The sequence below is a fragment of the Cyprinus carpio genome, chromosome B7 (genome assembly GCF_018340385.1).
Source record: "Cyprinus carpio isolate SPL01 chromosome B7, ASM1834038v1, whole genome shotgun sequence".
In the NCBI taxonomy this organism is placed as follows: Eukaryota; Metazoa; Chordata; class Actinopteri; order Cypriniformes; family Cyprinidae; genus Cyprinus; species Cyprinus carpio.
This window is the reverse complement of record NC_056603.1, coordinates 42,141,986-42,166,208: the sequence shown is the minus strand read 5'-3', so window position 1 is coordinate 42,166,208 and position 24,223 is coordinate 42,141,986. Positions and strand designations below refer to the sequence as shown.

Genomic DNA, 24,223 nt, shown 5'->3' with positions numbered 1-24,223 from the left:
TGTTGATGTACCCAGTTTGCGTGTTTTGCGCCGGGATCTTTTAGAAGGGACTGAGGACTCGAGCGTTTCTGGCTCAAGGATCCTTTTCACTCTTACAGCGTACGGTCGCGTAGGAGTGCTGGCTGCAAACACACACACACATTTCAATTCTTGTCAGTATTCACCAATCACAGAAAGGATAGAGTGAACAAACAGTTAAGAAACTTGACTATCGTTCCTACTAGGGTTTGTACGATTCCCATCGAAATAAAGGTTAATGATAAGATACATCAATTTAAAGTGTGCACAAGTTGGCATTTGTATCGCGATGTAACATAGTCTAACATTTGCATCCGTAAAAAACAATTTATTTATATGTAATTATAAGTAGATGCACTATACTTATACATATTTAGAAAGTGACCTATAATTAGTGACCAGTATTTTATATGTAGATTGATTTCTCCTCTCTAAACTTTAACATTAACATGGCAGAGGTAGAGCTGCATCTTCCACCAAATAATTACAACAAACCAAAGAAATAAAAGTGAACTATCTGTACCATATTGTATTGAATAGCATATTTTTTCTATTGCATTTTATTGCATTGAATCGCATCGTGTTGAATCGAATTGAATTCGAAATCGCATCGGTAGCAGCTTCATATCCTCCTGAGACTCAGAAAAAAAAGCTTTGTGAATTTAGTATTTTTTCATTGCATTGTTTAGAGCGTAAGAAAAAAACGGAAAAATAACATTTTTGAAAAATTATATTTTATTCATATGTTATGTCCTCTGTAAAGGACACCAGGACTCAATTTAAAAATAAATAAATAAAAAAACACTAATAAACATGAAAAGGCAAAAACAATAGCATTTCTTTTTTTCTTTTAAATCACCAATCATTTGTTTTTATAAAATATATAACAGAATGATTTTAAACAATGCAATAAAACATATAAAATAATGAAAAAAAATACAATTTTGCTTTATGCAATGTGTGTGTAAACTAGTTAAGGGACCCTAAAATAAAGTGTAAACAGTTGTTTCGGCGTTGCTATGCGGTTGCTAGGGTACTCTGGATGGTTGCTAGGGTACCCAGGGTGGTTGCTAGGGCCGTTGCTAGGGTACCCAGGCTGGTTGCTAGGGTTTTTCTATGCAGTTGCTAGGGTACACTTGGTGGTTGCTAGGGTGTTGCTTTGCATTTGCTAGGGTACCCAGGGTGGTTGCTAGGGTAAATGGGATAGTTGCTTGGGTGTTGCTATGTGGTTGCCGGTGTACTCGGGATGGTTGTTAAGAAATTAATTTAATACAAATCCTAAATCTGTAAGAATGTCCAATTCTTGAAAAAGTCTTAAGTTTTTAAATATTTCCTTAGAACATCTGCTTTATACCACATATTGATGAACAAACAGATCTGTAATAACTTTATCCCAATCATCGAAATTCTGGTTTTGCATTCAGAAAGTAAGCAGCTCTGAAATGCAAAAAACACATACCAAGGGTGTCCTCAAGTTCCCTTAACTCTAGCTCTTGCTGCTGGAGGTCTTGTTGCTTCTGTTTCATCTCAGGACTCTGCAGGTACTGCAAATGACTGTTATACTCAACCCGGACCTCAGAGGCCTTCTGCATTGCAACACGACACTGCTGCAGTAACTCTGTACACACACACAACCAAACATAAGACACAGAGATTATATACACTTATCATCCATGAGACACATCATGCTCCTAGTAAACTCACAAAAGTGTTTTTTTAAGGCAAGACCCACCAAGTGAATAATAAAACAAATAAAAATGAACAAATCGATCTCTCCTCAGTTGATCAATCATGGTACAATAAGATTTTTTTTTTGTAGATGCATATTTGATTTTTGCCGATATTTTACTTTTCCACTCAGTCTAAGTTAACTCATTTTGGCCGATACCGATATTTTTACTTTTGTTTTTAAAAAACTTTGGAATATATATATATATATATATATATATGAGAAAACAGCCATATATATATATATATATATAGGGATAAAACTACTTTTTGGTGTCAGAGAGTGCTGCTGAAGTGGAGAAAAAACTATTTTTGAGAAAACAGCCTTTAAAAGACATGTATTATAAATTAAATATACAAATGGAAATAAATAAAGTTCAATAAACTAATCACTTAAATGCACATTTTGGATGCTTTCTTTCCACTAGTCTGAATTAAGACATGGTATGGAAGCAAAATAGCCCAAAAACTGAACAGTTCATGAAAAAAAACTATATTTTTTTTCCTGTAGTGTCCTACCTTAAGTACCATAAGAGTAATCGATGCACTCCAACATACGCCGAAGCATTAAAATAACTATGCAAATAAAAATGCAAATAAAAATGAACAAATCGATCTCTCCTCAGTTGATCAATCACGGTACATTAAGATTTTTTTTTTTTTTGTAGATGCATATTTGATTTTTCCATATATTTACTTTTGTTTTTAAAAAAAACTTTAGAATATATATATATATATATATAGGGATAAAACTACATTTTGGTGTCAGAGAGTGTATATATATATATATATATATATATATGAATATATATATATATATATATATATAGGGATAAAACTACATTTTGGTGTCAGAGAGTGCTGCTGAAGTGGAGAAAAAACTACATTTTGAGAAAACAGCCTTTAAAGACATGCATTATAAATTAAATATACAAATGGAAATAAATAAAGTTCAATAAACTAATCACTTAAATGCACATTTTGGATGCTTTCTTTCCACTAGTCTGAATCAAGACATGTTATGCATGCAAAATCGCCCGAAAACTGAACAGTTCATGAAAAAAAACAATATTTTTTTCCTGTAGTGTCCTACCTTAAGTACCATAAGAGTAATCGATGCACTCCAACATACGCCGAAGCATTAAAATAACTTAAATAACTAATTAGCTGAACTGTAACTTTTAAAAGAAGAGAGATCATACACAAAGTATCTCAGATCACTCACAGAGTACAGTTCTTCCAGTGCACCAAGAGATGCAGTATGTTTGTTACCTATTTGATGGTGTATACGGTTGTGCTCTTTGGGTAACGGCGCTCCAAATACTTGTCCTCGAAGTTTCTCGATGGACGGAGCCTTGTTCTGCAGTCCTCCGAATTTCCCGTTGCTGCGTATCCGCTCTCCCTGACGCGTTAAGAGCGTGGGACACTGCATCTTATTCTGAACCACCTACCAAACACACACGTTTATATGCACGCTTGCTGTAAATACTTCTTCATCACAAACACATACACTCAGTGTCTTACCCCCCGGCGATAATGATTAGCGGAATCCAAGTCATCAATTAGTATGGTGTCTCCAAGAAGACTTGTAAAAACTGAAAAAGAGTCAGAACACGTCAGTCCCCTTGTGGTTTGAATGTCTGCCCTGATCACACTCATAAAATAATGCACCTCCAACATCTGCAGGCTGCAAAATGTTTCATGCAACGATGATTGTTCAGTCCAAAACACACGTACACACACACCATTAGCTCATTTGAATACGGCCAATGCAGCCTCTGCCAGGATACATAACTGTGATGAAAGCTTGCAGATAATACAATTCCATTACATCATTGTATTACATAATTTTGTGATGCATTAAATGAATAGTTCACCCATACTAACAAAGAAAGCTTTATTATGGATTATGGATTTACAGCCGGATGCAAAGGTTTGAAGATTAAACATCTTCGGGATAAATGTGTTTATTAAAAACACACAGCTTTGGTCTTCTCCAGATGTTAACTGATAGACTGGTGTGGATTACTTGTGGATTATTGTGATGTTTTTATCAACTGTTTGGACTCTCATTCTGACGGCACCCATTCACTGCAGAGCATCCATTGGTGAGCAAGTGATGCAATGCTACATTTGTCTAAATGAAATGAAGAAGCAAATTCCTGTACATCTTGGATGGCCTGAAGGTGAACAAGTTTTCAGCTAATTTTTATTTTTGGGTGAAATATTCTTTAAGATGGCAGTATTCTGGAAAGATTTAAATTGAAAAAAAAGTGCAAAACATATACAGTACACACAACTGAATGCAAAACATACGTAACACCTTCCACTCCCAAAATGTAACAGCTTATTCCAAAATGCATGTGAAGATACTGAATGGGAATAAATCTATTAAAACTTATTTGTCAATCATGGGTTATTTACTGGAAAATTTGTTTTGTTTTTGAGAATTCATTTTACGCTATTTTTCAGCAAGCACTAAATGAAAGTGGCAACTGGATCTGTTTATTAAATAATGAATTGTTATGCAGGTGCAGCAGAATATGACAGCTGTAAACACCAAATAATTTATTATAAATGACAGAATTGAGTTTTGCATTTTTACATTTGATGTAAATGCAATTATTTGAATTATTAACAAAAAGAAAAGAATAATACAGTATAGCAAGTTAAACGGGCTACAACAACTAATAATAACAACTCATGTCTTTCATCTGGAGAACAACAGAGGTACAGTATTAAATACACAAATTCCTTTCTGGGAGATTTTTTACATTTTTATTAATCTTAGTTTCTCACAATGGTGTTCATGTGTGCTTTTGTGCTCTTGACTTACCTTTATTGCAGCTTTCGACGTGCTCAGGAAAAATGAGCATGTCTTTTACGAACACAGGATTACCAACGGGACGGAAGAGAGGCGAGCCATTCCTGATGTGAGGCAGAGGCCTAAGACACATGAAAAACATGCACAGAAAAAAAAGCATACAGCTGAGACAAAATAAATGCAATAAACTACTCACTAATTGTTAATTAAAGAAGCACACGCACAGAAAGCGTCTGTCACAGGTATGCAAGTACTAAACTAAGTTCTCTTTCATGTCTTATTGCGCTTAAACTGTTAAATACACACAAGTTTACGTTAAAAACACACGAGTTACAAAAACTGCTGGTTATGTCTGTGAAGGTAAACAGCTGGGAAAGAAATGACATTTATTTTAAATCTGTGTGGCAGCAGCGTAATATACATGTTTTTTATACATGTTTTTTTTTTTCCACAAGCTTACAGAGCAAGGCTTACAAAAAATAAATTTACTGGGTTGTTATTTTTTTTCACGTTTTCTGGGTTGGTAGATGCACCGGGGACACGATTATAGCTCTTAAACACTTTCATGTTTTGTCACCTTTAACTTGATTTAGTAAAATAACATCATAGACATTTACAAAAATAAATAAAAAATGAAAAGGCACACAAAAACAAAACAGCATGTGTGAGTACCTGTCATTTGGTCTCCAGAAGACCGTCTCGAGGGGAATGACTTGTTGTCGTCCTTGCGTGTCATCATAGATTCTCTTGGCAGCAGAAGTAGTTTCAGTAACCACACAGTCCATGTCACCCAGAAGATGCCAAGAGATCACCTTCGCTGCATCATCATCCTCCACCAGTGCCAGGTGACCCACCTACAAACATCACCATATCGACTAATGTTTCTTTGGAAGAGTTTGTTGTCTGTTGTTTGCTTGCCCCATGCAACTTTGGGGCATTTTTTTTTTTTTTTTTTTTACATTTCATAGTCATGCATCATGAATGTGAGACCAAACCTCCCTATTTTTGAATTCAACAAGAATAGATTTGCAGATTTGTTTTAAATGGATTACAAATGTCACATGCATTTCAATTCACTATTAAAATTGTTTTGTTGTTTTACTTCTTGTTCAGTAACTGTACTGGGTTCACGATTGCTTCTAAGATAAAAAAATAAATAAAAATAAATGAAAACAAAAAAAAAAATCAAATTTATTATTCTAAATCTATACTTTACTTTCTGCTTTTCTTACCTAAATAAATATTACTACTTCCATTATTTCAATTATAATGACTTGTGTCTCTTAGGCTTCATACACACTCAAAATCTTAATTCCCAAAACAAATACTCTTACCACATAGTTTCAACTTGTCATGATTGAATGTTAAAATTAAGACTCAATATGTCAGTTTTGACTGTCATAATGACATCATGTAAATTCCGACTTTTTATGTTATTTTGACTTCTTATATCATTTCAACTTATGTCATAACTGACTTAGTATGACATCACTCTTTATGTCATATAATGACTTCTGAATTACAATAATGCCATTTTATGTCAGTTTTGATTTTTTGTGTCAATTTTGACTTTTCATGTCACATTTTGCGTAAATTGTGACTTAGTATGTCATTATTTTGACTTTTGTCATAATTATGACATTTTATGTTCATTTCAGTGTACATCATGATGACTTAAGTCATAATTTTGACATGTGGTATGTCATTATTTCTGATGTTCCAAAGCATGGTATTTGTACTTATGTAGTGGAAATGGCTTCCCATAGACAACAGCCGGTTTACTCTGAATAAAAGTGTCTCAGAGATTCACAACTCAAACATTTAACCTCCTCTATCGGTCACACTGATATAGCACTCCACCATATGAATAACACACTAACAGGCCAGCGTTGGGGTTTTAATAAGCATGAAACTTGTCTTCAAGTACTGATCGGAGGACAGTGTATTTCCAAGACTTTCTGTGAAGGGACCAACTAATACAAACACACATACATGAAAACCGAATGCACACCTTTCCCAGAACCTGTGGGCTGCCTTTGAAAGGGTCAGAAATGCTGCATTTCCGCCGAGGCTGATTCTCTATCTTGGTCAAAATTGCTTTCTTGTCATTGATAACTTCCTCTATTGTGGATACCTGGACAGATACAGAAACAAAGAGACAAACAAACATCTTTGACGGCTGGAATTAAATGCATGCTTATACAATAAACAAACAGCAAGAAAACAGTTTGCATGTTAGACTGCATGTACAGACTCACAGTGGTTAGTCCTGAGACGTCTAAACCACATTTCATGAGCTCTGGTTTGAGCTCGTTTAATTTGTGGGTTGCATCTCGCACCTGACCTGCAGGGACAAGCAGATATATGAGTCACACATGATCTGAGCAAAAACAAATGAATGAATGAATCAATAAATAATGAACTAAACCAAAATACGCAGTGCCTACATTCAAGTTCAGATGTTAGTTGTTTATTGGTATCAAAAAATTCCCGGTACATCAAAACGGTTTGGGAAAGGCGATCTTTCTTCTTACTGAGACTCACAACGACTTTCTGACGTTCTGCATCTGAAAGAGATCAAAATATAAAAATGAATCACTCAGTATATAGTAAGAGTTTAAAGGAATAGTCACCCAAAAATTACAATTTGTTTACTTTACACACCCTCAGGCCTTAATGGATATACCTATATATTTAATTTATATAGAACTGTGCAATAATAATAATTAAACTACACAGATGCATATAAAATATAAATACTGCTTGTCACATATGCCACATTAAATTTGATTATGACATGGACATTATCATTTTCTTACCTTATTTATTTTAGATTTAATTATAGTTACATTACAAAATGGACTGATTTTGATTGGTTACAGCAATTTTTCACTGAACTCTGAGACCGTCAATAGTAATGTGTCTGCTGACTAACCGTTGCAGAATCTGAAAGGCAGGATATATGGAGTGATGGGAACACTTTTCTGATGAATCTCCGGACTGAACTGGAGGATGTACTCGGCTCCATCCACACCAGGACTGTTCTCCAAAAGTGCCAAATCCTACAGGACACAACCAATAACAGCCATTTAACATTAAAATTTCTTCATTTTAATTAGAGTACATTAGGGATGAAATAATTCACTCAATTCGATTCACAATTTTTTTTTTTTTTTTTTTTTTTTTTTTTTACAAAATGAGATTTAAGACAAATTATAAATTAAATGTGTCCTTTTATTACTGCTTGGAAAAAATGCTGCACTTTTTTTTTTGTGAAATTGAAATATAATACTATAATAATATACTAATATAGCACTTATATATCATTGCTCTTTTGTTGGTTTTGATTGCTTCTATTGTCCTCATTTGTAGGTCGCTTTGGATAAAAGTGTCTGCTAAATGACAAAATTTAAATATAATGTAATGTATATAACAAAACTAAATTGAAATTTTAAAACAAGCCCCAAATCAAATAAATAACACAAATAAAATAAAACAAAACAAGACTTTGTCTGTGCTCTTTCCATTTAAAATTAGAGGCAACCACTGCATTTTAATCATGATCCAAACAAAGATGCTGCGTACATGCAACATGAGCAGTTTTTAATCTAAATTAGGTTGCATAATTTCGAAATTTAAAGAAAGAAAATAATTAAAACAATACAAAAAAAAAAAACAATACAAAAAAAAATATCAGTATGAAACAGAAACAGCAGACGAGCTGAACGAGACACAGATTCACTCTCTGCCAGCAGGTGGAGCTTAAAGTGTTTCCTTGGTTTCTGCTGTAAACAAAGCAGCGCTGCACTTATGAACTTTAATATGCATTATACAGAGGCAAGATGAAAAAAAAAAAAACATCTAAACGTTTTTAAAGCCAGTAAGTTCCCCTCAGACATGCATTCATATAAAAACATTTTGTCATTTTTTCAGTTAACTTGCATAAATCTCTCAAACTGGAACAGGGTCTCTCTGTGTTTTATATGAAATTTGTGTGTATGTGCAACAGATGTTTTGTTGTTTCGAAAACTCATCACAATAATAAATGTGATATTATGAAATGTTTTTTAACAAATTACCATGTTTTATTTATATTTCCACAAGTTTCAAATAAAAAGTTTTCATTAATTGAAATACTGATAAAAAAAAATAAAAAAAATCTAAAATGAAAAAAAAAAAAAAAAAGCAAAACTTGTTTGTAGTAAGAAACACTAAAACTAAATAAAAATCAAATAAGGCATTTCTGTTAAGCTTTAATTTCTTTTTATTTCAGTTTTAATTTTAGCTAATTTGTTATGCACTTTTGTCATTTCTATTTGTTTTCTCTTTTAAACATATCTACTGTTTTTTTTATTAATTAGCTTTATTTTTAAAAAGAAAACTAATAAAATTAACAAAAATGCATATCAAAATTACTAAAATTATAATTACAGTGAAAAATTTGTGAATTCTAAACATGAATAAATACTATAATAGTATATGAATAATACAAAAATAAGACTGACACAAGCAAACACTCACAGTAATGAGAGTCTCCCCGTTAGTGAGGCTGTATGACACACTTCTTTCTCCGTTCTCAAACAAAGGAAGCACCACGTCTCCTGTACTTTTCACTGCAACAATCACTTTTCCATCTAAACGCTCACCAGCAGCGTTACTGTACTGGTCCTGCAAAGTAAGAAACAAACACTAACTCAGAGAATACAGAAATGACAAGAAAAAGGGCATTGGATTACATGAATGTTCCAAATAAATCAGCAAATAGAATAAAAATCATTTAAAAAGATAAGTAAAATGATCACTTATCTCTCGCAGAGACTGAAACTCACCATGATCTTCAGACTGAAGCTGTCCAGCAGTGTGCGATTGGTCCGATTGCTACTATTGGACACAACAGGAGTTGAAGGTGGAGCCTCGGGGGCTAATTTCACCGCTTTATTGGCAACAACATTTAGTGGAGTCTAAAACAGAAACACAAATACGTATCATGAAGTATGCTATAGGATATAAAGCTGCACATGCAATAAATTGGGTGAAATAAAGTGTGTGTTCTCACCTGCTTGCTCCACAGATGTTTGGTTTCGTCCAAAGCCAACACAAACTGGACAACATACTGTCCTGCAAGCTCTGGAATCTGCTTATCCCTTAAAAAAAAAAAGGCACATAAAAGACTTACAAACAAAAAAACCAAAGGGTCGAAAACGGAAATGAATGTACATGTGAGTAATATTTTACACATGTACAGCTGCTATTGTTTTAAAGCAAACAGACACAGGATCATGTGTTTACCAGCAAATAAAAGACTTTTTCGAGATTTTTCTATGGCTTTGAAGGTTTCATTCAATTCCAGTAAAGAAATATAATTCAGAAATTCTCTGCTATAGTCAGGTTTTTCATGAAAGTGTATTTAAATACTGGAAATGCAGGACATTTCGGAGAGAATCAGCACCAATGGCAGACAAAAGCTTTTCAAATACTAACAATGTCTAAAAACATACCTGCTTATATGTATACATTACATGTGTACATTAATATATATATATTAATGTATACATTTATATGCATACATGTATCTTAGTATATATACACATGTATATACATTAGCACTTGTGACTTTATAATATGTTTTTGTGTTTTTTGTACTTAATCGTATGTTTCTGGCTGCTAGAGGACTCACAGAGTAAGGATTTCATTGTAGAGTGTAACTGTGTTTCCTTTACATAAGACAATAAACTCTTGATTGATTGATTGACTTGATTGATTCACAGTTGTTATGAAGTAAAAAATATAAAATACTTTGAAGTTCTTATTTCAGACTTATGTTGATTTATTACCTGAAGCAGAAGCAGTCATCCTTTTCTGTGTCTTTGCGTTTACTACACTTGAGAGTCGAGGCCTAAGTTAAAACACAAAACATTGTCCGATTTACTCAATTTTTCAAAATGTTGTTGCATACCATGTATTCTCCTTCTGCACATAATATTACAACCGGCTCTCTATGCCATATAATTCCCCTGTGTTCAAAATGCATGTCTTGTCAAAATTGCATTTTGTGCAAAAATGCCTGTTACAATATGTTGTCAGTCACAAAGAGTACTTAAATGTGTTTTGGGATACTTCCATCAAATATAATGTAGCATCTTTTAGATTTGATGCATCACTTTGATTGAGATTTTATTCTACCCCTCTTTTTTTCCTAATATTTAACCATTGACAATTGGCATTCAACATTACAGTAAAATTGACAGCTATTTGGCTGCTGTTACTTTAAGAGCTGCCGCTGCTAAATGTGGCGCAGGTCGGACACACATGCTTGTAGTTTCATTCGCACTTTAATATGAAATGATACATGCTACAGCGCGCGCCGGCACATTTGTATGTGCAATAGAAAAGCATGTGTTATAATGGCTGACAGAACAGGAAAATTAGTTTTTACTGACAGATGGCATGACAATATCTGAGATTAGTTCACGGTTGTTCTACTGAAGCTCCTTGATTCTTGTACTTATTGAGCACCTGTCACTGATGCGAAGTGAAGTGCGCATCTAAAAAGTCTAAATAAATGCAATTTTTTTTGCAAGAAAAAAAAAAAAACAGAAGCAGCAGTTGTGAACTCTGCGTTAACTGAGAATAACATAATTTTAACGTTGTTAAACTGGAAAAATGAATTGCCTGCGGTAATGCGCTAATTTTAAAAAAACAAACATAAAACATAAAAAACATCACCAAAGACCAAAAAACAACCTAAAAGGGTACATTTTTCAAAATTGGGATGTATACATCTTCTGAAAGCTGAATAAATAAGCTTTCGATTGATGTTTGGTTTGTTAGGATCGGACATTATTTGGCTGAGATACAACTATTTGAAAATCTGGAATCTGAGGGTACAAAAAAAATCTAAATATTGAGAAAATCTCCTTTAAAGTTGTCCAAATGAATTCTTAGCTATGCATATTACTAATCAAAAATTAAGTTTTGATATATTTACGGTAGGAAATTTACAAAATATCTTCCTGGAACATGATCTTTACTAAATATCCTACTGATTTTTGGCATAAAAGAAAAATGTATAATTTTGACCCATACAGTATATTGTTGGCTATTGCTACAAATATACCCCAGAGACTTATGACTGCTTTTGTGCTCCAGGGTCACATATAATATCTAAATAAAAGATTATTTATATATTTATCAGCTTACTGTAGGAAGGGTAAATAAGGTGTAAATAACAAAAGTTTTTTATTTTATTAAACAACAAAAACGTTAAAGTGAATGTCAATGGGGACCATCAACTGTTTGCTTACCAGCATTCTTCAAAATATCTTTTTTTGTGTTCAACATAAGAAAGAAACTCATACAGTTTTGGAACGACGTGAGGGTGAGGAAATTATAATTTTTATTTTTGGGTGAACTATCCCTTTAAGCAAAGCATGGATTGAATCGTGACTCATATGAATCTTGACACATTCTGAGAGACTTGTGGTTTCAAGCAACGTGTAAAAATAAAGACTAAATCCGGTGACTCACGGTAGAGGGTGGATAGGAGCCTGATACCGTGCCCTTCCACAGAAGCATCGAGAGGTTTGCCGGGCAGATGTTTCTCACCGGCGTGCCTTCCTCAGAAATCACGATCACTGTAAACACTAAAATATGACATGCACACTAATCTATACTGAAATTACAATATAATGTAGGCTTCACTATGAATATATGCATCCACACACACCTGGGAAAATGTCCCCTGCATGTAAGGTAGCAGCAGTGTCATATTTAACAGAGAGTTCGATGGGTTTGTTGGGGTCAGGAATCAAGTTTAGTTTTACTACAGGTCCAGGAATCCCCTTCCTGCCAAAAGACCCTAGAAACTCCAACTGATGCACCCCTCTACAGAAGAAAGAGGAAGCGAGAGAAAGAGACAGAAAGTGAAAGAGGGTGTGTTTTACTGAGCATCATATTCGATACATCAGATTTTTACAGCTCATATACTGTTACAGTGAGAATATGGCAAAAAAAAAAAAAAAAAACCTTGAGATACTCGATATGACTTTTTACTAAAGACCTTTTACTTGATATAAAGTTTGATCATGTTGATCATTTAGAGGCCTTGGAAATCCATGTGTCAAATATAACACAGTAGGCTTTATACGGTTCAGTATGTACTTACTTCGGACCACTTATAGTTTCTAATACGAAGCACGCTTTTCCTTCTGAATCCACAGGCTGAGATGATATTAAAGACTTTATCTGAAAGAGAAAAACAAAAAAAGCATTAAAAATTGCATTACTTCAGATGAACAGTAGGGCATTAGTGCTTAAGTAAAATTTAAAATATGAAAAGTTTAGATTTACAGACCCCACAGTAGGAACTCAATTTTTTTTTTGTTTTTTAAATTTTTATTGCAATTTTTGTTCCAATGTGAAGTGATAATGCATATAAACACCGTCTATAGGTCTAAACCTGAGAAGGGGATGGATTTCACAATTTTGTTTCAAATTCATGCATTAATTTTTTTTTTCCTTTTTGTGATCGTTCATAATATAGTAGTCAACATTTGAAGTGGATCAAAAAAATTTGGTTTTAGGTTTTAGCACACCTTTGATGTTTTCCACTTCAAATGTTGAGTAGTGCAGACAAACCCTCTACTTGTCAACTTAATTTGATTATTGAAAAGTGATAACATTTCAAATCTTTTAGTGACACTGCACTGGCTTGATCTCACTTGTGTTTTACAGTGTATGTTAAAAAAGTACTTTTCAAGTACAGCCAAGTGTCTTTTTTTGTGTGATTATAAAGCAAAAAATGCCTCTACCACTAGCCTGCTATATTCTTTTTCTATTCTATCTGTTGTCTTTTTATTATATAAGAAAAAAAATGCTATGTGAACTGCATTAAGCTAAATGAGACTTGTTATAGCACTTGCATTTCATTGCTCTTTTGTTGATTTTGATTGCTTCCATTGTCCTCATTTGGATAAAAGCGTCTGCTTAATGACTTAATGTAAGTGTAGATAAATCCACAGACCTCTCTTCTCCCAAATGTACCTTCAACTGTGGCATCACAGCCTTCATCATGATTTCAATCCTCTGGTCTGGTGAAGGGTTTCCCCATTCGTCACACAGCTGCACGACCAGCGGGGCGTCCAAGCCCTGGCCATTCACCACCTGGAGAGGCTAAAGAGGCCAGCTTTACTCAATCTTGTTCTCTCCATCAAATTCAGTGTTTGGGATGTGAAAATGTGACACACCATCTCTGGCTTCTCCAGCAGCTTTATCTGCACCGGAGGTCCCGCGGTGACTTCGATTCGCACAAATTCCTTCATGTCCTGATACTTAAAGCACAGCTCCCTCGGGCCAGGAGCTCCTCCGACGAACCGGACCCGGCCTACAGAAAACTGTCCACTGCTGGCCTGCAAAACAGCATGCAAATTTTACTGAGCAAACTGTGGTAGCCGAACATGACTGGGGTGTGAATGCTGAATGCCTGACAGCCGCAGCAGAGAGAAGAGTTTACGTGAACTGTAACACGGCAGTATAGAGGGCATCCCTGTCAAGAACTGCTCACTTGCTTGTGTATACAGTACCTGCCATTCAACGGCCAGAGCTGATTTATCCAGACCATCAGCAGACACACTCAAAGTCTTCACAATATCAGCGTTCAGACAGTCCGTTTTATTCCCGTACTGATCTACAACTTCTACATCTGAGAGAGAAACACAGGTTTTAAAACTGAATGTTTTTAACAAACACAAAACTGCTGAGTGATCTACAAATGAAGCGTCTGTGAAAGGACACAAAAGAAATTACATCTGTGACCCTGGACCACGAAACCAGTCATAAGGGTCTGTTTCTCGAAACTGAGATTTCTACATCATCTGAAAGCTGAATAAATAAGCTTTTCATTGATGTATGGTTTGTTAGGATAGAACAATATTTGTTCGAGATACAACTATTTGAAAATCTGGAATCTGAGGGTGCAAAAAAATCAAAATATTGAGAAAATCGCCTTTAAAGTTGTCCAAATGAAGTCATTAGCAATGCATATTACTAATCAAAATTAAGTTTTGATATATTTACGGTGGTGAATTTACAGAACATCTTCATGGAACATGATCTTTACTTAATATCCTAATGATTTTTGGCATAAAAGAAAAATCGATAATTTTGACCCATACAATGTTTTTTGGCTATTGCTACAAATATACCCCAGCGACTTTAATTTAATTGTGTAATCACATTACGACTCACTGATTTAAAGTCAAACCCAATTATGACATACCTAAAGATGACACTTACATATGTTTCCAGACAGAATTTCTCCCATTTTGACAGTGGACTCGCTGAGGTTGACCCGCAAACGCTCAGGCTCATCTGGACGAGGCCTTCAGAGACACACACATGCAGAGATAAGCTTCTGTTTAGGTATATAACGAAAGACAGACAGACGCGTGATGTAACTGTGTGTAGCTTACACAATGATGAAGGAAAAGTTGACCGTGTGCTGGTCGTGGAAAGACACGTGGTAGAAATGCTCTCTCTGTGCTTTAGACGGGACACTTAAAGGAGGCAGTTTTCCCTGAGAAAGCTCTTCTGCGTTTATATCTGCCGTCCAATTCACCTACAAGAAACACACAAACACATGCACATCTACCAATATTATTTTGATACTGTGCACAATATACACACTGCATGACAAATATATTACACATAATAATAACAACAACAAATTGCATCCTTTTCAAATGCAAAATAGTTTAAGACATGCTTTTTATGGGTGCTAAATAACGGCGCAAATGCCAGTAATTTGATTCTTTTGAATGCTCTCCTCTCATAAATTTTGCGCCTGAAAGGGAAACTCCTAGAAATGCATATTCATTAAGGTTAGGAACAAAAATGACTGTGTCCACGTCTTTTCAGCGCTAATTATTCACTGTGTGTCTTTAGTAAAACCTGACAGTACTATTTTAACGCCAAAAGACGGTTTGCGCTGGCGCAAGCTATTAGTAAAACTGGCCCTAAGCAGATTAATAAATGCAATAAAAATGGTTAACTGTTACTTAATGACACTCAATTCATTGATAACGTATGTGTACATTACATATTGCGTATACTTCTTATTTATTTTGTGTGTTCGAATATTTTGTCATAAAAAGGTTGTCAACATTGTTAAATCCCTCATTTTGTTGTGACTCTGAGTATTACAGTAAGTCAGTGCAAACAGATTTAGTCACGACAAGTAAACCTTAATCATGCTGGTGAGCTTTGGCCGAAGGGACACCAGTCTATTGCCCTCATCATACAGTCTGAAGCGCAGGCTTCCTAGCGTGTCTCCCGCCGTCCAATCAATGCGCTCGGCGTTCTGCAGCACCATGACATCATCAGAGCCCTCTTCCTGTCTGTAGATCTCCAAACGGGATATTCGTGAGCTGGGCAAGACGCGGAGCTGGCGTTCAACGCACGCCACTGTCCTGTGGTTCTACATGCATATAAAAACACCAAAAAAAAAAACTATGATGCAAAATTAAACAGCCAAAACACTTTACTTTTATGAAAGATTCATTAAAAGTTAAATTTGTGTAAAAAAGAAACATATGCCCAGATCAATTATTCATTTGTAAAACAGATATGCTGTGGCTTTATACAAACAGCCCCTGATCCTGATGATCTAGATTTTATACACATACTTTAATAGCAAAGCAAACAAAAAACAATTACAAGCATTCCCTTATTCTCAACACCACACACTATTCTCAAAAAATGTGAAAAACAAAATTTAACAAAATAGTTTAGCACTACAAATCAAACTCTGAAATTTTTATTTAAGGTAGAAAAGGCAGATCATTTCTCAACTTTTGACAGTTGGCACATAAAAAAAAAAAAAAAAGAAGTATTATTTGCTTCTAATATCAGCCAAATTGAAAAATATTGATAAAACACTGATGGCTAACGCTTAAAAGTCACAAATATAGAAAGTGAAAGTGAAGTGAATATAATGTGCATACCTATTGAATATGGATTAAATGCACACAAAGCAACATGCATCTGAATATTAAAAGCTAAAGATATATTTCCATAATAATTAGGGATGCACAATATTACTGGAATGAATTAGGAATTGGCCGATAATGGTATAAAACGTAAACATCGGTATCGGTCCAATGTGTACAATTATGCCGATATGTCTTGCCGATAAGACAAATAACTCACATTTGCTCAGGGTGTGCTAGCAATAAGATCAAGTCAGCATTGTGGTCATTCTTGAAACTATTTTTTTGCCTGAATGGTGATGAGATTCACTGTTTCTGATCTCTGCATTTGAACTGAGAATGCCCTTCAGGCTAGAGCTGACAGGACCGGAGCCCGAAAGATTTCGGCCCGAGCCCGACTAGTACATTTTGATTGACAGCTTTTTAAAAGCCCGAACCCATTTACAGCCCGACATTATTCAAATGTGCACACGCACACAGCTCTTTTGCCTTTTGTCAAGAATGAGTCATTTATACATGTTTTAACATTATTTATTCATGACTAACTTAGGCTATAGGCCACTTGGAAGTTGGAACAAAGAAATAAAAGTCCTCTGTAACATCGTAACATCTCAGCACTCTAAATAGGCCTAGGCATAGGCTCATTTAGCCTTTAAATAGGCCAATGCACCAATAAAAACGAGTCTTCAAATTAAATTAAGTTAAATTCTAAATTAAGATGGGTATTTGGCAATAACGAAATTACGAAAAAGGCTCCGCAGGATTTGCTTCGCCATTAGCAGCTGAAATTTAATAAAAGAATAATGCCAACATTAGCCTATTTCCTCTGTCTACATTATGCCTTTAAGACTCAATTAATATTTAGTTATAATTTGAAAAACCTTTACTCACCAAGATTAGGCTAAGCCTACATGTTTTTGTGGAGGAAAATTATTGAATCCACTGTAGATGGCTTCAGCGCGTTCCTGCACTCACTGATGGTGCGTCATTATTCACTCATTATTCTCATTATAAACATGGTCAGAACCTTTCCACACCTCAGACTTTGCTTTAGTTGCTGGTGCAACCAAAACGTAATCGCCAGAGGCAAGCCTCCGTTTCACCTACTCAGCATACATTTTTACGTCTTTCTCGCGCTAATCGAAACCCATCACATTACCGCTCATTTACCTCGCAAACCGGAGCGCAAGCCCGAGCCCGCGTAAAATTATACAAATTAAGCCCGAACCCGACCGAACCCGTCGGATCGGGCAAAGATCTTCAGCTCTACTTCAGACAAGGAGTTTTAATTCCCTAGGGGGTGCTGTTGGCCTACTTGTAATAAAATGAAAGTAAAACGCACAAATAAAATTAAGATTGTATTTCTGATTAAATAAAGCAGTAGTGTTAGTGTTAAACTGATGTAGTAAAATCAAGAGTATGTTTTGATTTAAAGGTCAGAAGATATAGCTTACATGAATAAAAATCACAAACATGACACTTGTAAGTTAAATATTTTTATAAAGATTTATTAAGGTGTATTATGTTTTTTTTACCCCTCTTTTTATGTTTTTTAAACTCTTTTTCTTTAGACCATCTAGAAGTGTTAAATCTTTAAATAAAATGTTAAGGTCACCACTGCATATGTCTAAAAGTGACTCATTTATAGTTGATGTATAATAATTTTATAATTATAAATGATAAAAAGAACTTCATTATTGTTTATTTAATTCTAACAAATACGTTTTTGTTAAAAACAAACTAAAATGAAAAATAATTTGTTTAGAATCTCTGCACAGGAGAGACTTGGTGTTGTTTCCGAACAAAAAGAAATATATCGGTATCGGTAAAAATAAGTGTGAAAAATATCGGCATATCGAGCATCAGCAAAAATCCAATATCGTGCATGCCTAACAATAATATATTGGTTATAAACAAACAGATTAGACACAGAGCAAATGATGCATCTTACAGGAATGTTGAACTTGGCAGTAAGGATCTGCTCAGTGTTTACAGTCTTCAGCAGAAGTGGTTTGGTCAGCAGGGCTCCAGAGCCGGTGTTACTGCAGTCCACGACATCCACAGGCAGATCAGGGGCTCCCAGCAACTACAGACACACATTTACCATTTAAAAGATCAACTGCAGTTCTGTGCCATTCAATGGAAGGTCTTTCATAAAATTAAGTTAACAAAAGGGTAAATTAAATGAAACATGCAATAGGTGAAATATACAACAGTCATCCAAAAAATGTCATTATATTAAAAATAGTGGATATTAAAAAGGAAGAGATGATCGTTTCACGTGCCGTTTGAACTGATGTGGATACAGCCATCTGTCACTTGACATTAAAGTGTGTCAAAACCACATTTATAGCTTGTATTCCATGATAAAACTGACAGAAAGCTGTGACTGTTTTTAATATTAAAATTAACAAAGCACAAAGCTTACTGCGATGACTGGATGGCAGGTGCTACAAATAATGTTTAGTGAAGTTTATGCAACAGAAAACCACAGATTAAAAGACTGACCGTTATATTAAACATTCATCTAACTTTTGTTACGTTATCAAGGAAAATTATATTGAGATAATTTGTGTTAATTTTTAAGAAATTGCAGCATTTGATTTGATAATTGCACCACGAATTATAGTACGGTGGCCGAGAGAGCTCAACGCGCTGCTAACATTACATTCTACATTTAACATTCTGATCATATAATTCCTTAGCATTTTTTGGAATTAGCCTAAATATTCTGACGAAATACTACACAATTACTTTAACTGTGAAACGTTATGTAAGCTGGATACCTTTACAACCTAAAACATTAACCATGGTTTTACTATTAAAATAAATAAACTAGATATATTAAAATATTTTTATTATTATATAAAAAATAAATAAAAATAAAAAAAATAGTTACTATCGTAAAACCATGGTAAATTAACCACACTAACCCAGTTTAACCATGGTATTTGTCCAACTGTAGTTATACAAATGGTAATCAATACATAGTTACTATTTTTACTAAAATAAAACCATGGTTCATTTTCGTAAGCATTGTTGGGGTCCCCTTTTTTTGTTTTGTTTTGTGAGTATTTGCAGTGTGTTTGTTTTGCCGCGCTTTTCTGGTTGTGTTTTATTTGCCGTGTGTTTCTGTTGTTGCAGCACGTTTGTATTAGTTTGTGTTGTGAGTTTTTGTGGCAAGTTTCTGTTTGTGGTTGTGTTGTGAGTATTTGCAGCACATGTGCAGTCAAACTGATGAAGATGTATTCTTAATTTGCTGGTGCTTTTTCTATTTGCATGTTTTTTTCTTAAGTTGCAGCGCTCTGAGCTCTAAAAGCTTTTGTTTAAATAATGTATGTGTGTGTACTGTGTATATTTATTATGTATATATAAATACATACACATACAGTATATATTTTGAAAATATTTACATGTATATATTTATATTTACATAATTTATATTATATATAAATATATTTAAAATATAAACATAGCATTTTTTTCTGAAATATATACTTGCATGTGTGTGTATTTATATATACATAATAAACATACATAGTACACACATATATATTATGTAAAAAAAAAAAAAAATAATAATATATATATATATATATATATATATATATATATATATATATATATATATATATATATATATTATATATATATATATATATATATATATATATATATTGGATGCGATTAATCGTTCAACAGCACTAATTTATTTAGATTTTACATTCTGGTAAATTATTAGCTTTCCAACCAGTCGCAATCCCCTATTTGAGTTAATCTTCAAATGTTTTGATGATCTGTATACAAAAACAATAGAGGTCTACAGCATGTCCCCACTTAGACAAGCAAATATGCCTGCTAAGTAAATGTGTATGCATTCACTAAAAAATTTAAAAAAAAAAGGCTACCTGGCAGCGGACGGTGAGTTTAGGCTGAGTGGTGATATTCTGGTATTCATCGTGAACCTGAACTCTGAAGTTTGCTGGAGTTCGGTTCTCAACAGAGAGCACATCTTCTGGAAGCACCACAAGAGTGTGCGGAGGGCCTGGAAGATAAACGTCACCTGGTTTTTAACATACTGCTTTATATTTCCTCTTTCTGTTGCAGTTTCTGTGTTGTTTGTCATACCAGGTTGCAATACAATTTGAAGAGACTGGCTGTCCTGCTTCAGTCCTGGGATGTGCACCTTCACTGTGTACATCTGTTAAAAATATCACACACACATCCAAGTTCTGTGCTAATAGCGGCATTGCAAATATATATTAAAAAAAATCCTTCATGCATCTTTTTAGCAAGACCGTTCTCATAATACAGTTTATGTTGGTTACACAATCACATACACCATATCAGTCAAATACAATCTTGAGCACAGATTTCAGAAATAAATCAATTAACCCTTTCTCTCTTGATTAACATACACAGAAAGCTTCTTGTTGATTATTTGTGATGCCAATTCAGAGCATAAACTAATCACAAATAATCAACAAGAAGCAGTGTTGGGTAAGTTACTCACAAAAAAAGTAATTAATTACTAGTTACTAATTACATCTTCAACAGTGTAATTAGATTACTGTACAAATTACTCTCTTCTTAAAGTATTTAATTACTCATCACTAATTACTCTCTAAATCCTATATCAACCTCGACAAGTTAATGATACAAGGCTAGACATGAAATGTTCTTTTAATTCTTTCAAATAAATAATAGATAACTACATACATTATTCTGGTCACACTTTAGATTACAGTCTCTCTATTAACTAACTATTGACTTTTGCCTCAATATACTCCTAATTACTGCTTATTAATACTTATAAAGTAGTTATTAATTTTAAGAATTGGGTAGGATTAAGGATTTAGAATAAGGTCTTGCAGAGTAAGACATTAATACGTGTTTTTTAAATGTAATAATAAACAGCCATTATCCCAGTAATTCACTTATTAACTCACCAAAGTATTCAAAGCGAGAAGAGTATATAAAAAGCATGCATTTTAAGGTTAGATTTAAAATTTTGATATTAAATACACTATTATGTTGTATATAAATGTTCAACAGTCTATACACAGTTTTAGGTTCAATCACATAAGAAGTAACTGTAATTAAATTACAAAAAATAAGAGTAATCCCTTACTTTTTCAAAGGAAATGTAATTAAATTACAGTAACTAATTACACCCAACACTGGCTCTGATTAATTCAAACACTTCAGTTATTACGGTTTAACTCAACATTTGAGAATCATGACCAACTGTGATTATTGTGAAACTATATGCAACACACTGCCAACCTTGTTTTGATGAGAGATCTTTCCCATGGCCCTCACATTTTTGATGACACAAGTGGTCCCAATTGCAATTCCCTCATAATGTAGCTGTAGTGAACTAATGAAAGAGATTTTACCATCAGAAAAACATGCAAAAACGATACTTCCAAGATAGAAATTCACATTCTTGTGCGTATGAAGTGAGTGCATTATTCAATATGATTTTAAATGTGCCATAAATAAAACTGTTACAAACAAAACCAAAAGAGAATAAATCATTAATTGCACATCTCTAAAAAATGAAAAATCACCAATCACTACTAACAAAAAAAACTACGTAACCAAAATAAAAAGACACAAAAATAAACAAAGTCAATTATCATCACCTTTTAAGAGGACCTACAGAAGGTGTCACTAAAAAAACTCTTCATAAGCTCTTAAATCAATTCAATATTAATTCAGTTGCAGTGAGTATGTTTACATGGACAACAATTCCGATTTTAACACAATTAAGACAATACTCTGATTAAGAATCTATCCGCATTTTGCGACTGGACACACACATGGCAGTGCTCAACCTTTTAACGCCAAACAAAAGAATGGCTTCAACAACGCTGTCATCTGTTTGCATGTATAGCATGACAAATAATTAACTGCACTTGAAACTCTCATAAAATTAAAAATGAAGCACCCAGAACTGTATATCGCACCATAACGAAGACGAACTATATGTTACATGTACTATAACATGTAAAAAGGGAACATGAAAGGAATATTCTAAAAGCAAGTCATGTAAACACCTTAATCGTAATATTGTCTTATTCAGAATAAGGTAAATAATCAGATTACTGATGTCCATGTAAACGTTGTCAGTGTTAAGGGTTTCTGCAGGTTTTATGAAGGACCATTTAAAGCTTTTAAGGATAAAGTAAATTTAAGAAAATCAATTAAATGGAACAATGCAACATGGTCTCTAAATTAAGATGTCTTGTATCAAGTGTAAACTTATTGCATTACTGTCTGATCACACTGCAAAAAAGTGATGTCTTTCTGCAGGATTATGGTCTTGTTTTCTAGTGCCAATGTCTTAGGATTTTTATATCACAATGCATCGACCTAAGAATGAAAATGACAAGAAGTCTTGTGTTCTGAGAAACTGGTCAAAATGAGATTGAGATTATGATTAAAACCAGAAAAATATCTGCCGATAAAAATATCTGCCGAATTAATTCTTAATTTAAAGGGACAAATGTTTTCATACCCCATTGAAACTCACTGAATTTTGTTCAAATTTTTTTTTTTACAAGATTTCATGTCTTCATTTTGCATCTCAAGTAAATGGATCATGACTTAAGGATGTTTAGATATTTGTATTGGAAAACAAAATAAAGATAATTATTTTTACGCAATGCATGCATAATTTAATGACTATATGAAGATTTTTAGAATTTGTGGAAGAGCGGATTAAAATACTTTAGTACCTTCTTAAGAGCTGCAGAAACCCTGAATGTTATTTTGTTTTAAGAATTGTGTTTTCCGAATTATTCATTTTATTTTAAGATAGGCCATTGTGTTCATGTTTTTGGGCTTATTTTGTTTTCAGAATTTTCATTTGTTTTTTACAAAGTGTCCCAATTCTGAAGCAAACCTAACCCATCCTGCATTGCTTCACTCAGTTTCATATTTTGAATGTGGCTTTTATAATTTGGTTCATTATAAAACAGAAGCATCACTGCTGAGCATTATGTCAAGTGTCTGAGAATTAAACTGATCTGCGTGCATGTGCGTGCAAACACAAACACTATTAACATTGGGCAATAATTGTCTATACTTTGACCTACCTACATTCCAGCTGGGGTTTAATGTCACAGGGTGGCTGCGTGGGATAATCAAACTCATCCCTAAAATCTAGAGGAATACTGAAGGGAACTCCGACATGGACAGGAGAGGAAATAATACCTAGAACAAAAGATACTGCTTCACCTTCTGTTGGAGAAACAAAGAAGACAAAGAGTGAGAATTTAACACGGCATCTAACAGGAGATGAGTTACTTCAGTTAAGCGTTAATTTAGCATCACTGAGACACTACTGTAGTTATTATTTGTATTTAGATTGTCATATTTTCCATTTTTATTTGAATTGTAGTTAAATGTTAAGTAATTTTCTTCTATTTTTAGAAGGTTTTTATTTTTTTTTTAAATAAATGTCTATGCAAGTTTTAATTAATTTTTTGTTTTCCAAGTTAGACCAAAATAGATGAGAAACTTTGCCTTTGCAACCAGCTGAAATAAAATAACTTTTTTTAGTTCAGTTAGTTTTATTAATAAAAATGTATGAAAATTTCAAGATGGACAGTATAGTTTATTACTAGTAACAAAAATGTTTTCTAGTTGTAATTAACTATAA

The 24,223-nt window shown here is 33.8% G+C and overlaps 1 protein-coding gene across 1 annotated transcript in view; it reads right to left on the bottom strand.

The window, feature by feature from the left end:
• LOC109048399 (structural maintenance of chromosomes flexible hinge domain-containing protein 1-like) overlaps positions 1–24,223 on the bottom strand; it is a 43,261-nt gene that overhangs the window by 729 nt on the left and 18,309 nt on the right. The window contains exons 21-48 of the mRNA XM_042728724.1: positions 23,658–23,802; positions 21,841–21,934; positions 20,683–20,755; positions 20,463–20,599; positions 18,506–18,640; positions 15,810–16,043; positions 15,040–15,185; positions 14,864–14,949; positions 14,152–14,270; positions 13,816–13,977; positions 13,613–13,741; positions 12,735–12,814; positions 12,297–12,454; positions 12,098–12,213; positions 10,405–10,466; positions 9,627–9,714; positions 9,400–9,531; positions 9,092–9,238; positions 7,506–7,632; positions 7,018–7,137; positions 6,829–6,914; positions 6,582–6,704; positions 5,243–5,424; positions 4,583–4,692; positions 3,271–3,341; positions 3,019–3,193; positions 1,478–1,636; positions 12–122 (exon numbers count right to left, since the gene is read on the bottom strand). Of these exons, the coding sequence (XP_042584658.1) occupies positions 12–122; positions 1,478–1,636; positions 3,019–3,193; positions 3,271–3,341; positions 4,583–4,692; positions 5,243–5,424; positions 6,582–6,704; positions 6,829–6,914; positions 7,018–7,137; positions 7,506–7,632; positions 9,092–9,238; positions 9,400–9,531; positions 9,627–9,714; positions 10,405–10,466; positions 12,098–12,213; positions 12,297–12,454; positions 12,735–12,814; positions 13,613–13,741; positions 13,816–13,977; positions 14,152–14,270; positions 14,864–14,949; positions 15,040–15,185; positions 15,810–16,043; positions 18,506–18,640; positions 20,463–20,599; positions 20,683–20,755; positions 21,841–21,934; positions 23,658–23,802 (3,507 nt within the window). The remainder of the gene's footprint in view (positions 1–11; positions 123–1,477; positions 1,637–3,018; positions 3,194–3,270; positions 3,342–4,582; positions 4,693–5,242; positions 5,425–6,581; positions 6,705–6,828; positions 6,915–7,017; positions 7,138–7,505; positions 7,633–9,091; positions 9,239–9,399; positions 9,532–9,626; positions 9,715–10,404; positions 10,467–12,097; positions 12,214–12,296; positions 12,455–12,734; positions 12,815–13,612; positions 13,742–13,815; positions 13,978–14,151; positions 14,271–14,863; positions 14,950–15,039; positions 15,186–15,809; positions 16,044–18,505; positions 18,641–20,462; positions 20,600–20,682; positions 20,756–21,840; positions 21,935–23,657; positions 23,803–24,223) is intronic.